This window comes from Pimephales promelas, chromosome 12 (genome assembly GCF_988280905.1).
Source record: "Pimephales promelas chromosome 12, fPimPro1.hap1.1, whole genome shotgun sequence".
Lineage (NCBI taxonomy): Eukaryota > Metazoa > Chordata > Actinopteri > Cypriniformes > Leuciscidae > Pimephales > Pimephales promelas.
This window is the reverse complement of record NC_142780.1, coordinates 11,590,755-11,607,092: the sequence shown is the minus strand read 5'-3', so window position 1 is coordinate 11,607,092 and position 16,338 is coordinate 11,590,755. Positions and strand designations below refer to the sequence as shown.

General features: G+C 36.3%; 2 protein-coding genes across 16 annotated transcripts in view; both read right to left on the bottom strand.

Moving 5' to 3' along the window:
* grb10b (growth factor receptor-bound protein 10b) overlaps positions 1 to 5,115 on the bottom strand; it is a 142,877-nt gene extending 137,762 nt beyond the window's left edge. For 2 of the 7 annotated variants that reach the window (XR_016145690.1, XM_089117501.1), the window contains exon 1: positions 5,017 to 5,115. The gene's annotated coding sequence lies outside the window, so the exon portion shown is untranslated. Of the gene's footprint in view, positions 1 to 2,324; positions 2,460 to 5,016 lie in introns of those variants that run through there. The other 5 variants (XM_089117497.1, XM_039669134.2, XM_089117499.1 and 2 more) reach the window with 4 other exon arrangements.
* Positions 5,116 to 12,421: 7,306 nt separating this feature from the next.
* Positions 12,422 to 16,338, bottom strand: part of cobl (cordon-bleu WH2 repeat protein) — a 121,014-nt gene continuing 117,097 nt past the window's right edge. For all 9 annotated transcript variants that reach the window (XM_089117488.1, XM_089117487.1, XM_089117494.1 and 6 more), the window contains one exon: positions 12,422 to 13,817. In XM_089117488.1, the coding sequence (XP_088973614.1) occupies positions 13,737 to 13,817 (81 nt within the window). In that variant the 3' untranslated portion in view covers positions 12,422 to 13,736. The remainder of the gene's footprint in view (positions 13,818 to 16,338) is intronic.

The following is a 16,338-nucleotide window of genomic DNA, read 5'->3' as shown; positions in this document are numbered from 1 at the left end:
TCCATTGGGTCAGTTTTAGGACACCATTAGGTCACTTGATGGCGTTTTTTAGTTCCTTGCCACTGTTGCCTTTGGCTTGCTCAGTTGGGGATATTCAGATTAATTAACCAATCAATAATAGCCTTGATCAGCTCTAGCAAACGTGGATGTTTTTCCACTAAGAAACGAACATTTTTATAATGTTTTGATTGATACTGTGAAGCTGCATTGATGCAATCTACAGTATATTGTGAAAAGCACTATATTTATATACTTGACTTGACTTCATCCTTCTCTCCATTTGCCAGCACTTTCCAATAAATCACTATATATCACTTTAATCATCTGTCTGTGTCATTCAGTAACCTTTCATAACAGTATGGCTGAATTTCACAGGTTGCAATTTTTTTAACACCGGAAGTTTTCAGAACACTTCCACTTGTGTATTTTAATATGCAAAGCTGTTTCCCAATCATAGCAACAGTCATTTACATGCAAAACTTGAATGTGGTATTAAAGGGAAAAAAGAAAACTAAAGTCAGAACTCAAGTTATAGACCTAAATCGTGAAAACAGAACGCCAAAACAACCGAATTAAATATTTTCTATAGTCAAATTGGGATGGGGTGTACTCTACAGTGTTTGTAATAGTGTATTTTGTTTGTTCACCCATATAGTAAATTATAATTCTGGCATCATTTACTCACCATAATGACTTTACAAACCCAAGACTTGTGTTCATCTTTAAACATCTACAGGTAATTTTTTACAAAATAATGGCACAGTGATGATGGCAACCTAAATAAGATTCAGTACTATGGTATGTAAGAGTTATTAAAGGGATCGTCCACACACACACACACACACACACACACACACACAAATAATTATCTCATTTACTAACACTCATGTTGTTCTAAACCTGTATGAATTTATTTTTCAGCAGAACACTAAAGAAGATACTTTTGGAGGAAAAAAAAAACATTATTTCCATACAATGAAAGCAAACAAGGGTCCAAAACAACCCTGCACCTTCATTGTATTGACAAAATTACATTTTTGGGTGAAAACTAATCCCTTTAATGTGCTCAATGTATGCGCGTTGATCAATGTTTATATGTAAATTACAGCCTAAACAGGGAGAGATTCAGGTTTCATTAAAAAAAAATATCTTAATTTGTGTTTCAAAGATGAATGAGCATGAGTTACTGATGACAGAATTGGTAAACTATCCTTTTAATGTGTAATAATTATTTTAAGCCTGTACAATTGCACAATGGGCTATATGCACGCATAAGTTCCGCATTTGACGCAAGGATGCTCGTCCATTTCCGGTTGTGGATATTTAAGCGGAGGAAAACCGAGGAAAACGGGATTATGGCAGAGTCTTCAAAAATTTACAGTCCTCCCGTCTTTGAAACGAAACGTACATACGTTTAGATGTAATTTTATATATAGTTATGTTTATTTTATATAATTTTAAAAAGAAGCATAAACACAACGAGGGGTGTCTGTTTTATCTGTTTTTGTGACTAACGTTTCTTTAGTATAACCATGGAGTATAAAATTCAATATAAATTCTCGGTATTGCATTGGACTCTATGATCGGCGGAAGTTATCGAGCATCCTTAATCCTTCACCGGAAATACCGCCGTGCATAGAGCCCATTGTTACTAGGTCTGATGTAACCCCATCCCAAAAGCAAAAACAGTCCAGCTAAAGGCATCGATCTAGACAACTATCATATCACATTGCATTAACAAACACACAGAAAATGATACAACACATATATATTATACCAATAATTAGCTGATTTTAAGAACAAGAATCTGAATATATATGTTCAGTATCTTAACATAAGGACTTACAAGAAACTGTAGTATGACAATTAACTACAGCAAGCAGGTGTGATAGCAATGATCATATATTTTAGAGGTATTTGGTTTTACATTTAATGAAGCAGCTCAATCTTAGTGAACAACTTGTCTCATAAAGGTTGTCAGGAAGTTTTATTTTATTTTTAATTCAGCCTTTATTTAACCAGGAGAGAACTCAAATGAGATTAGCCTCTTTTACAGGAGTGTCCTGTCCAAGATAAATACATGATGTGACTGTCCACGAGGATGGAAAGAACTCAGAACATAATGTTTGTACATTGCATTTCCCCCTTGTATTAATTGATTAATAATGAGCAAAACAAATAACACAAACCTTCCTCACTCTGATCGACACACACAACACAGTGAATGAATCACCACTCAAAGCTTTTTAACTTTGTCATGCTCTTTAAACAGGGGTTTAAATCACTGTGGACCCATTTAAAATAATTCATGAACCAGTCCTCACCAGTGTCTGGCGTGTGTAAAGCCATGCGTCAGCCCGGTCACAGAGAGCAAAATGCACACATAGTATTACAAGACTGCTTTTCCATAACTGCTCTTGCTTCTGCTATCCATGCTATCTCTCAGCTGACTTTCTCCAATACACAGCAAACAATTCCTCCTCTTCCAATAGCCACACCCTTAAAAGCTTCATCCTCAAACTGAACCATGTCTTTAGTCTCAGCCCTACTTTTACACAATTGTTCACTATAAATGAATGCGCACACAGTCCTGATTTAACTGAACATTTTAATTGATGCAAGTAGTCACATGATCAGAGCTGTTTAAGTGCATTTAATTACCCTCATGTCATTCCAAACCTGTTTGACTTTCTTTCTTCTGCAGAATACAAAGAAGATATTTAAAAGAATGTTTGTAACTTTTTCATTTGTGGTGACCATTGACTTCCACTACATTTATTAAAATATCTACTTTTATGATCCACAGAAGAAAGAAAATATTTTTGGGTGAACCCAAAAATTATCTTTATTTCCAGTTTTGCCTTCTAAAAGATTATATCCGTGCCAAAGCACCACAAAAGGAAGCATGTAAAGCATGTCATTATACAGATACAATTACTATATCTTTTGTTACGTATGTGACATAATTGATTATTACTTTTGATTAATAGGTGGCACTAACACCAAATTGGTCGGTGTACTCAGTGTTGGGTGGTAATATGTGAGATTTTTGACCAAGAACAAGAACATTTCTCACGTTGAACGAGAATGGTTTGATGAATTAACTTGATTTCTGTGTTCCGTCAGCAAGGTGTGAGGATGATATGATTCAATTTCCATGAAAATAGTAGGTTTTTAAAGAAAAATCTAAATGTCAGACAGGGAGTTCAAAATTGTTATCTATGTTCTCAGCATGAACCAAGTAATTTATTAGGACCAGTTTCATTACAATAAGCAACATTTATCAAAGGCTATTAGCATTTTTGGACAATTGATTATAATTCTTGCCACAATGTGTGGCACATCCCTGAAAGTTTTTCAGTACCATCATGGCATGGTGCCGATGACAATTACCAAGTTTCATAACGAAACGCCAATGCATTTGTAAAATATAGCATTTTCCGACAAAATCCAAAATTGCAGCCATCTAAAACAAGTATCGTTTGACTCGGCATGCTATACCAAACCCAATTTGTGATTTTTGGCCAAACCGTTTGGATGTAGTAAGCAAAAACAGCATTTTTTCTAAGTGGCACTGTGCCAAACTGTGCAGGCACCCTCAGGCCTGCAGAGATATAGCCTAACATCCATTTTGGTGTGCTTTTCGTTTTGTCTAGTGAGTTATTCAAGTACGGCTTGACGAATCAACTTGATTTCCATGTTTTTAGTCGCCATGGTCTGAAAAAGATCTGAGACAATTTTGGTGAAAATTGGATGAACTGTCTAAAACGTTTTTGAAAAAGTAATTTTTCTGAAAATTCAAAACGCCAGAAAAATGTTCTTGATGTTATGGGTGCGTAGAAATCAGAGGGGGAAAAAATAAAGTTTCTTGCCCTATACTGCATTAATGTACATGAAATTTGACAGTTGGTGACACTAGAGGGATTGAGTTAGAGACTACGAAACTGATATATGGTTAATGCTGTCTGCCATATCTGTGTGCCAAATTTCATAACGCTTTACCATACAGTTCTATGGGCTGCCAAAGACTTCATAGAGCGGAAGAATTAACACTAATGGATATAATAGGTGCCTATTCACCATCGGTGCTTGGACTCTAATAACAACAACAACAACAACTACAACAATGAAAATAATAATAGGCCTAATAATGAAAATAAAAATGATAGTATTACAGAATGCTATTTTGGTGATTGCATATTTAACAATTCCTAGCTGTATATTTGATTAAATAATGGCAACATATTTGAGCTGTTAAAAATATCTTTGTCACTGTAAAATAATTATAAAAACATATAGGTGTTTTGCATACAGGAAGCTGCACCGAATTTTATACATTTTAAAATATAATTTTATTAACATTTTACCACAAATACTCACATCATCTGGTGAAATATACATTATATCGACGAATTATACATATTAAATATTACATCCCTCCCGTTAAGATTACGGGAAAGAAGGGTTTTTGTTGTTGTTGTTGTTGTTGTTGTTGTCTTTTCTATGGAAGCACAGTTTCATCACTTGCACGTTCGCATTAGATGTGCCAATCTAGTTAAGAGGGTGTTCTGCTTACTTTCGGCATTAGGCTATTGTGTTATTTTTTTTTTTACATGTTACATTTCTACACTGTGATTTTTTCTTTTAGGATAGGGTAGGAGATATCAATCATTTCCAAGGTTTACCTGAATAAGACCATTTAATTTAGATGCTACCACGTGGAGTCCATTTTAGGTGATCTGACAAAACATTTTTACAGCGTAAATTACAAGCTGTGTATTAACATAATTTGATTCTGCTGCTGCAACACTGAAGTTTTCTATACTCTCTAGGATTCTAGGACAGAAGCCACACCTCTCAGCCCTCTCTCGCCCACTGGTCTTATTTACTCACAAGTTCTTCTATTAGGGCAACCTACACCCGTTTCCCCCTCAGTGCACACTCACAGATCAAACGTTGGTGTGAACACTCGTTTCCAAAAATATCTAGGGGTGAGAACTAAAATTCATCGCTTACCTTTCTATAGCGGAGACGAACCGTGCCTTATTCACTGTAAATGTGTGTGTATGTGGCTGCGCTGGACGCTGTCAGTATCTAAAACTCTGCCCACTTATATCAGATCCCGCCCACTCCCGGGCAACACCACCCCGTCATCAGCCACTAGCGTTTCGCGTTCTGGCCAGACCCCCGCGCGAACCAATGTGTGCGTTGAATAAGCTTAGCGCGTGACACAGCTCTGAGTACACACGGTTAAAGCATTACTGACAACATGGCTGTGTGTGTACACACACACACACACACACACACAAAACACGTTTCACATCGATTTTTTTGCTCTCCACTCGTTACACATTAACGTTATATTATGTTCTAGATAGCCCTCACGTGCTCATGGGTTACCAGATATGATATTTGGGTCGTGTAGGCTACAAAGGGTCATTGAGGAGCTTTCCCTTCAGTAGGCTACACGTTTTATTTGACTGTTTTTCCGACTGTAAGAAGACAAATATGACCAAAGTAGAATATCAGAACAGTTTCTAAAATATAGTTGGCCTACTACAATTAATATTCTTTCCTAAAACCCAGGAAATTATGTCCACGTATTGTCTATATTGAATAAAATGTCAAACTCTTAAATGTGAAAATATAATTAACACCAGTTTCTAATACACAACTCTTTGCATTTCCTCATTAGACTGCACATAAATGAGAAATGTCAATCCTTCCCCTACCTACAACAAAGCAGTCCAAAAGGTTACTGGAGCTTTCCCCAAATGAGTTTAAAGATAGGCTATATCCTTCTGACAGTGAGTACAAGGACATCAATATTGTTGACTAAGCTAGGTTTTGTGCCTTTATAATCTGCCATTAAAAAAACTCAAAATGTTGGAAAAAGTTTATAAACAGTATGTGTTGGCCATTTAAGATTAAATTATTCAACCGCATATAACTAAATCCAGTTTTGTGTCAGATATCTTCCATCTGTGACTTCCATCAGACTCCGTTCTCCAGGATTTTAATATCCACTCTTAAAAATGAAAATTAGTTGTCATCTATGGTTCCATGAAGAAACTTTAACATCCATGGTGGATACTATCCATTGAACTAGACACTTTTAGAAATATAGGTTCCGAAAAGGCACAGTGATGCCATAAAAGAAACATTTGAGTTCCCTAAAGAACATTAATGGAATGGATGTTCGATGTTAAAGGTCTTCATGGAACTATAGATGTCATTTCCAATCCAAGAACTATTATTTTTAAGAGTGGAGGTTTTGTAGAGAGAAAAAAAATGTTATTCAGATTGTTCTTCACCCTAAGGAAAATTGTTTTCAAAGGTACACTATGCACATTTTTAAAGTTTAAAACTTAAAGGCATACTTCACCTCTGGAAAGACGAATGTGTATTTAAAATGGGTCATTTATGTAGAAAAAATATGAAATTATTTTTGAATTTGGAGCTTAATAGACTGAGAAAAGACAGAAAATATACTTTTGGCTCATGTGGATGAAAGACAACAACTCCCAGAATGCACTTGCTTCGCTGCCCTAGGAGGCCACGCCTACCGGTAAAAGAGCGCAGTAGTTAAATAACAAGTCTAGGCTACTAGCGAGTCTCCGTGATAAGTCTGCCCGGGTTTTCGAGATCACCCAAAATGTCCAGGATTCGGCTTTTGCGTTCTACAGTCGCCATTCATCATGTTTACTGTGGTGAGCAAGACCAGTGAGGGCCATGTGGTGAACGGTGCGAGGCCAGTGGCGTGATTACCGATGAGAGACGCACCGGTCTCGTTTCTCACAGAGGAGCGGGAATTTTCTTAGCAATGATAAAACGCACAACAACCGATCACTAGATTCACCAATCGGAATGAATTCAGTTAGATTGAAACAAAAGCTGTACATGTAAACAGTGAATGGCGACTGCAGAAAGCAAAAGCTGAATCCCGGACATTTTGTACGATCTAGACGGCCGGACATGTCCAGGAAAAAGATGATGGTAACCCCTACTATTCAGCTTTCTCTTACTAATTTACTCAGTTTTCTCCACAGAACAAGAGCCTGCTAGCTTAGCTTCGAAAAAAAAAAAGATGGCTGACACTATGTGTTCATTTTGACTGAGATCCTCTATGGGTGGGTTGAAAACATGCAGAACAGCTCCTTCTACTGGCTGTAGTCTTTAGGCTCTGGACAAAAAAAATCCTCTGATGATGCAAAATGACGATTTTTGCGTCATTGGAGGATTTTTCAAGACAAAAAATACATAAATCTCTTGTCTCAGGGGGATGTGATGCATGGTAATTCGAAAATACTACAGGTTTTCTACTAATACAAAGCTTAATGCTAAATCCTGAAGTATCCCTTTAAATAATGAGTTCACATCATTAATCCTTCTGCTTTTATTTGACCCTGATTCACTATGGTAATCCTTTTATCATAATTTAGAGCTGTCAGGGCGTTTTTTTTTTACAGGAAATCGCATAGGCTACACTCACCTGTGCATGTCTTGTAATAAAGAAAAGTTGCTCCGGCTACTTTTATTGGTGTATGGTGTGGGAGTGGAATAGTGAAGTTGTCACAACGAGCGAGAACATTTGACATGGAGCCAAGGGCGTAGGAATGTCTTTGACATTGGGGGGGACATATTGGCAACTATGAATCAACGTCTATCCCACCACCATAATAGTAACAGTTTGTTGATTTGGTAGGCTACATGCAGTGGCGGTCTGAGCCTTTTGGGGGCCCTAAGCTGAATTGGATTTGGGGCCCCATCCCACTACGCGAAGTCACCTGTGCTTGACGATTATTGACACAAATGTCACGCAATGATACATTTTATATGAATGCCGTGTTAATAGAAAATAAATACTTAAATAAACTTAAAGGTGCCATCTACCATAATAAATCAAATCCTACTCCATATTCCATAACAGATGGGGGCAGTATACCTCCAAAAAATGACTTGTGCTCCTACCATCGCGCATGTTATTCAAATCATTTGACATGATAGTAAAAGGTTGGAAGACCGCAGTTTCACGTGGAACATTTGGAGATTTTTAGAGATCAGAGACTCAATGAACTAAACACTAGAGTGAACTAAACTAAACACTATGAATCTCAACACTAAATGATGAAGACCGCCTCATAGATCTCAAAAACAAGCTGGTGCATTTCGACGCTATGGGAAAATAAAAGCTTGGGCAATTATTTGAAGTTTATGGTATTCGTTTTGTTCATATTACACTTTTATTGTTAGTGAATTAATTTGACAGACAGCATTCGCTGATGTTGATCAAGCTATAGCGCCGTGAATTCACCGTGAGACACACTCAATTGACACTTAGCAAGCAGGTTAGTTAAGCTCTCAGATTCTGTCAATTATATTACGCAATTCAAAGAATAAATACCGTTTTGGCGCTTGTACATGTTACACTACAGATCCCTAGCGCACGTGAACCGATCGTCTCTACTAGCTGGAAAAAGAACATGAACTCTGTTGAAAGATACAGTATGCTACAACTTACCAAAATGTATTCCTCATGCATAATGTCGACCAATCATTTTTTGAACTCTTCCCTGAACTGAAATGTAGTAGTGGGCTATATTTCCACACGACTGACATCAGGTTCAAGTACACACACACACACACACAAGCCGGCGCGAGCGCGACTCACTCGCGTATTGCAGTTTGGCTGGTGCTAACGTTGCCCGTCCGCATACCGCCTCCCATGGCCGGAACTGGTATTACGATACCTGCCGGGCCGGGGCTAGTAATTTAGCATGCTAATTCAGGTTAACATCTCGGCAGCACTATAACTTGTCAGTTTTTTAATGACATCTTTGCACTTATTTCTTCTCATTCTTTTGATGCGTGTAGCTCATTTTTCGTATATTGTTACCTCAATTATTACATATGGCACCTTTAAAGAAAACAGTTTTAACTTTTACTTTTTTTACTAACTCTTTGAAACTTCTTTTTACTAACTCTTTAAAAACTTTGAAACAAACCGTCTCAAAATATATAAAAAATAAATTATTTGCTAAAATAACGACAAAACTGAGAAATCAGAAACAAAATAAGAGCAAGGGTTCAATAATGACATTTAATGTTGAAAACTGCAAAAATATTATTATTTCTATTAACTGTCCTCTAAATCTTCTTTTATTATTATTATAGTTACACACTTTTTTGGATTGTAAATGACAAAATCCAACAAAGTCTGTTACTATAAAACTGGTAATGATGTACTAGCGCTCGTTGAATGCGTGTATGCAATGTATTTTTCCCCTCGGGGCTTGCCGTAGATGGGTCGTGCGCACTTGATATGGTCGCGGTTTTGATCTGATGTGTGATCTATGGAAATAATAAAGTGGAAACGTGTTCAAACTGCTGTGTTTATTATTTATTCAAACTGCAAAAAAGGTAGGTATGTGATATTATAAGTAAGATGGAGCTAAGAAAAACAAATAAATAACATTGTCAGATTAGATAAATCATGTAGGTTCCAGTTCAAAGCTGGTGCTTTTTTAGTGTAACGTTAACTTCTCTCTACCAATCAGATGCTCCGGTGAGTGAAATATATGAAGCGAATTCAAATATGAAATTGGAAGGTTTAACCGGGTTTAAGGGTTTAATCTAACCATCACTCTGGGTTTGACTTGCTGGCAAAACCAGATCTCTTCTTTGTCTTTGTCACGCTTTAAAAATAAAAGTTCCAAATGTACGATACAGTTTTTGTTCCTGTGGTACGTTAGGAATGCAATTTTTTGGGTGGGACACATGCCGCATTTTTAATATTGAGGGGAACACGTCCCCCCCCCCCCCCCCCCAAATCTCAATCCTCCAAGAAATCACTTCTTCTTTTTTTTATCATGTAGAACAGAGTCTGCTGGCAAAAAAGAGAATGTGACAGAGCTCTCAACAAAAGGAGAATCAACATTGGCTTGGCATTTGAAATGTAAAAGTACCATGGATTTGGTGTTTTTTGATTGCTCAACAGGTGAGTGAGGTATTTTACTGAATGAATAAATTGCCATATGTAACTCTCTAACAGAGTTCATTGTAAATCATTATCTATTATGAAGGGTCATATTAATCAGCACATGCAGTCACGAGGCGAATCACAACCAAAACAATTTTCCACAAAATAAATGCAGTTTTGTTTTTATTAACTGCTAAAGGGCCCAAAGTTACATAGTGCAGCTTTAAGAAATATTCAATGGCAGGTTCTTATGGGAGCCCAGTGGCCCCAGACGTTTAAAAAATAATTTGTGTAAAAAATAATCAAAAATCAGTTTGTGCCCTTTTCAGCACTCAAACATGTTTAATTACTTTACCAAATATACTTACGACCATTTCAATCTCTCAAAATGTCAAATAAACTCAGTCCTATGAAATTTCCAAGGGTCAAATCTATAGATGGTTTGTACACAGAAGGCCAGATTAGAATACCTGCTGATCTTCTTCCATAAACTATTGTAATGATGCATTTCTATTTAACTGTGACCTTTGATCTGATTTCTCCAGAGTTTGTTTTCCTTTACTAATGGCTGTCCTGGTTTGAAAGCAAACAGTCATTTTGCAGTTTCGTAACACATATCATAATGGCCACAAACGAGCCGGAATTCTGACCAACAGAGGGATTGTGGGAGGGGAAGAATTTACTGCCCTCCGCCATGGAGGGGATTACCCCATCAAGACGAGGAGGAGTCTGCCCAGAGATAGACATCCCACAACCCTCAGAGCACACGGGCTCTGCCAAAATACGTAATGACACATTAATATAGGAACGAGAGGATGGTTTATGAAGCCAAAGGAGGCACATTTCAACAGAGATCTCTTGGATATAAGGGATATTTTTGAAACCTTTTGCACCCATAAAACAGATTATACACATCGCCCAGTAAATTAGTGGGAGTTAATTACTATTTGTCAGACATACAAATCATTCATCTTTGCATTCTTCAAAATTTGCATTCTCGAGCCACCGAACCTCGTAATGAACATCCAGAACACATTAAAGGTTTTCTGTTTTCAGTTGAAACGGTGTCCTGTTAGCAGCTCCTATGTTAATAACTAATGAATTAATCAGAAACTAACATTAGCTGGACAATAACTTTATTCTAGAGCTGCTGTAAAGCCAAAACAATCTGTACTTTAATTTTCGATTATCACTGTAAAGCTGCTTTGAAACAATCTTTATTATATAAATGAAGGTGGCTTGACTTGACAAAAATGGCTGGATAACACATAACACTCTAAAATGCAATTTGATAATACTTGAGTCTGTCATGAGGTTACTGTCCAAGCTTGTTAGAGTTCATAATTAATTCTAGTTACAAGAAACATTTTTTTTGTGAGTCATGATTTCATGGTTGCCGTCCATCTGAAGACTGATCTAATCATTGCCAGTAAATGCATCTCTACTTTTAGTAAAACCTCATAATGATTGGTTTGGGAATGGCTTTTGATGGTGGTCTGTGAGGGCATTAAGTTGAAGCCCTAACAAGAGCGTGTGACCTCTTCAAGCATGTGCTATCTAATTTTGAGACACCATACAAAAAAACAATCAAAACCTTGCTAAACCGGTTTCGGATTCCCTCGGGCTCAAATCAGGTAGCAGACCTCAGTCTAAGCAGACCTAAGCTGATTAAACTCAACTTTCTAAAGTATAAAACATCTGGCTATCAGGTCTGAAATGACATCTATTTGTTTGATTTTAGCCGAAGTGTTCACTCGGGCCTTTGGAACAATGCCGGAGAATCAATAACACCGTTAAAGGAGGACATAGTATTTTGCAAATCACCTTTGGAGATCCCAGGTTTTCCACACCAGTCGGCCAGTAAATTTCCATGACTTTTCTGAGGTGAATTTCTTAATCGTGGGAACCACTGTAATTTCAAGGGTTAGGACAATTCTTAGGTGAAACCGTGAAATCCTCATCTGACCGTTTGGTAGCTAAAGCTTATTTCAATCAGTCTCAACGAAAAGTTGCTCACCATTATCGGTTGTGCTGTTAGCTATCAAGCCAGTAAGGGCTGTCATATAGAGAATACAGCAGTTTCATGGCGATTGTCCAAACATATGCCAGAACCGTTGTCAGAGACAGCTGGAGAACAAGACGAAAAAGTGATAAACAGAGACGTGGTGAAAGAGTTATACATTCTTGCATGACAAGCCAGTTTTTCCTGACAGGACATGAACCTTCAAAAACATGTATTAGTGTGTTTCAAATGTTGTCCTATCTGCTGGCAAGTTGTTTGAAATGTAAACCTAACATATCATACTGTAAAACATACACAGTTTTGTGATGGGCTGTTTAAAGCGAAAACATGTAGAGCAGCAGGAATATTAAACTGGAATGAATATAAATTTGTTTAGGAATATTTCAAAAAATTTTCAGTTTTTTGTTTTGAGTCCTCTGTACTTCAGTTTGGTGCTTTATTTTATTAATCTTAAAAGTTCAGAAAAACACTGCAAAAATACAAGCAATAACTATGGCATCTAGACTAAACAATAACATGAAGTTCACAGATTTCAGACAACATTATTAATCCATATATGAAACTGTCTTTTAGTGTATTCATACAATTCGGCGATCCTCAAGCAATGTACAAGGAAAGAAAAATGAATCAAATGAATCAACAGTTTATTGGTGTACAAGTCTGATTCAGTTTGTGCTGCAATAATAATAAAATAAAAGTACATTACAAAAAGCATTATTTAAAAATCTTTCATTACACTAATGCTTTAGTGTCAGATTTGAAATATACTATATTAGTATATTAGTTTTTTTTTTTTAACAACCACACAGGTCTCTTATATAATGATAAATAAGAACAATATATATATAAAAAAAACTTGTGTAAATATATTAAACAATTTACTCTAAATAAAGTAGTGTATGATTTACCCAATGAAATAAATTAAAGCTGAAGTACTATGACAGCTCTACATCACAGTGGTTCAGCAGTTTGTTGAAAAGGTATTGATTACATTATGTCCAATCATACAGTATCTATAAGGCTTTAAAAATAATCTACAAGTGTTTTTTCAAAATAATCAGTTTTGCAAAAAAGTGCATTAGTATTGGTCAAATATACGGCATGTGTATCTACAATGCTTAAAAAAAAAAAAACATTGCCAAGAGTGGTCCATTGTCAATAGTCCACATTTCTAATAGAAATAGATAGAATTATCATTCTGTAAATATTTTAAAAATAACAATAAAACATTTAAAGAAACACCTTTATAATAACAATTAAATAAAATATAGTGTTTGCCATTTGACCAACTGGTGTTCCTTAAAAAAAAAATAAATAAAAAAAAATAATCAATAAGCATATTGCCAAAGACTGTTCTGATTGGCAGGTGGATTTAATTGCAGACCACCACCTTATACTGTTGCAACAGCAAATACCTGTATAATGTATTCAGGTATAATACTGATAGAAATATAGAAGTTAGGCAGGCAACATTTGAGAAAAAAACTAAACAAAAACTATTAAATTCCAAGCAGCATTAACAAAGAGCTTCATGTCAACATTTCATGTCAGTAGCAGGACATAATCTGCCCGACACTAAGCAAATTAGTATTGGCACGGATGTGAAGCAGCAAATTACTATAAATAAAGAAGGCTGTGATGATTGTGTTAACATTTTTGCAAATGCTGTTGCAGATAATGCTAAAACACCAGATTTGGCGGTTCTTGAAACCCAAACGGTGATCCAGTGAAGGTTCAGTGTCCATAAGAATGTGATGTTGCCTGAATGGTGCCAAGTCTCCCATTCACTTGTCGTCTTGTCTGTGTGACAGGGACCTGTAAAATTAAAAAGTCTTAATTTGTCATATTTGTGTCATTTATTCAAGAGACAAATATTTTGTGTCGCATTTAGTGCCTTTTACACAAATTACTGTTTAACATCATGTGAATCGAGATCATGTGTTAACAGGACAGATTTTTTCATCTTTTCCAGTATGAGGTGGTAACAATTAAATTACCGGTATGATGCTATGTGTGAACAAAGAATAGGATTACTGGTATGAGCACGTTAACATTACGAGGTAAGGTAACATTTGCTTTGGACCAATCGTGATGCTCTGTCAGAGCTGTTTATGGTAAGTTCTGCTGCTTTTAATTGACCCTTTGCTAAGCCACGCCCGAAAACCGCCACTGGCCAATCGTGTCTTAGCAACCGTAACTATGTGCGGGAAGTCTGGCAAGCTTTCGAGCGATGGAAAAATGCTGAAGCGTTGTGCCTATTTATTGTGCAAATCTGATACTGGTATCCTAAAGGTTTGGATGGGAGACAGGAATTGTTTTCCTTCCAGAAAATCTAAAAGCCAAGGGGAGAAATGATGGGCGTGATCAAGCAGTGTGGGAGACCCATTCACAACTACCGATAAATGTCAACATGATTATAAAAAACACCTATTGCTTGGAAATATTGACGGTTCTTTGGTCATAATGATATAGCGTAAAATAAGACGATTAAAGACAAGACGGAGACTCGCTGACATACTTTAAAATATATTTCAGCATTTTGTTAATCGACGTCCTACTATCCCTGACTAACTTTAACCCAATCCGATCGCGGCTCTCCCGGTATTAGTGTTATTCCACAATATTTATGGATAATCTGTTTGATTTATAATTATTAGGATTATTTTCACATACCCTGCTGTGCACGAGCATAGCTGTTCCTCAATTTGTGTGTTTCCCATTTGAATGGTCGGTTGCTGCTTGCGCTGGGACTATAACGTCAATTTTTAAGAAATTATTCTCTAATCGGTTGCATATTATGTCGTGAATATATCCCTCGAATGGAATACTGCAGTCCCTTTTGTCTTGCTCTCTCACATATTTCACTTGTTTGCCGAAAATTACTAATTATCTCATTGGGAATGTCTGTCATCGATGCATCCACACTATAATAGATGGGCCAGCCGCGAAAGCTTGACAGGCGTAGCAACAGTAACTTAGCGAAGCGAAGGGTCAAATGAGCTTGATGGACATCTGACTCGAGATGAGAGCTAGAGACCTTGCCTTTTCCATTCATCAACAGTGCTCTGCAGTAGCTTTTGTGTACTATAGTAACTGCAGGACTGTAGTTACTATTATGAGTGTGTTTTTAGGAGCAAAAACATGTTTTGTGTTATAATCCTCTCGCGCTTGTCACCCAGAAGTACCAAAATATTATGTCAAATTAGACAGATAGTGAAATTAAAACGCATCCTCTCATCACAGCATTTAAAGGTAATTTACTGACAGGGCTTGACAGTGTAAGCTTTTTACTCACATTTGCTTAACCTGTTAACTGTCACCCCCCCCCCCCCCCCCTTTTTTTTTTGAATAGACATGAAAATGCACATTTCGAACTTAAATGGCTGTAATTCAAGAATGCTTTGGAATATAGACATATGATTGGTCTTGTTTTAAAGAAGACATTTGGCAGATTTTTGTAGAAGTGAAATAAATTAAGAAAGTGAAACAGAAAAAAAGTTATAGAAGTTTGAGTTTATGGAAATGTACAATGTAAAAATATTAATTATTCATATTTTACATAAAATATATATTTTCAAAACCTGGGCTACTCTAAAACTGCAGAAAAATCAAAGCCAAAAATCTGAACAAGTTGTGTTTCAAATTTTAGGTTGATATCTCAAAAAAATGAGCTTTCAGTAAGATTTTGTTTGAGCGCAGTACCAAACTTTTTCACTAGGGCACAATCAGACTCCATTACTGCCCATATAAGGGCGCCTGCATTTCCATTCGTGTTTTGAGTGATATGAACCATTATTTTCACAATTTTCATACAATTTCTGAAGTAGAGATCCTATTCAGAAGTAGTATGGGAAGTTTGGGAGATTTTGAAATGAATTGAACCTCTAAGAAACGCATACAAAGAACACGCATGTAAGTCATAGCTAGCTGCCACATCACAAATGGTGAATTTATTATTTTTTTCTTGATATTTCAAACTTTTCAGACCTTTTTTTCCAAAATAATTGAATGGATTCTATCTTTTGAACTTTTGGCATGAAAACAAACTGAGGTATCGACCATTTTTTCATGATTTTTCATGTTTACTGCTATTTTAAAATAAAGGTCTGAACACGCCTTATGAGTATGAAAATATTCTTGTTGCATATTGATAAATTATGGCTCCTCTGTAATATATTTTGAAAATCAATTACCAAATATGGAAACTAGAGATTGTAAGCTTTCAAATGATATATAGTTTGTCAATATTATTTAAGGTATTTACTAAGATATTATTGTTTTAAAAATATAGTGGCAAACGTCCCACCTGTGGGACGGTGACAGTTAAAGGGTTAAA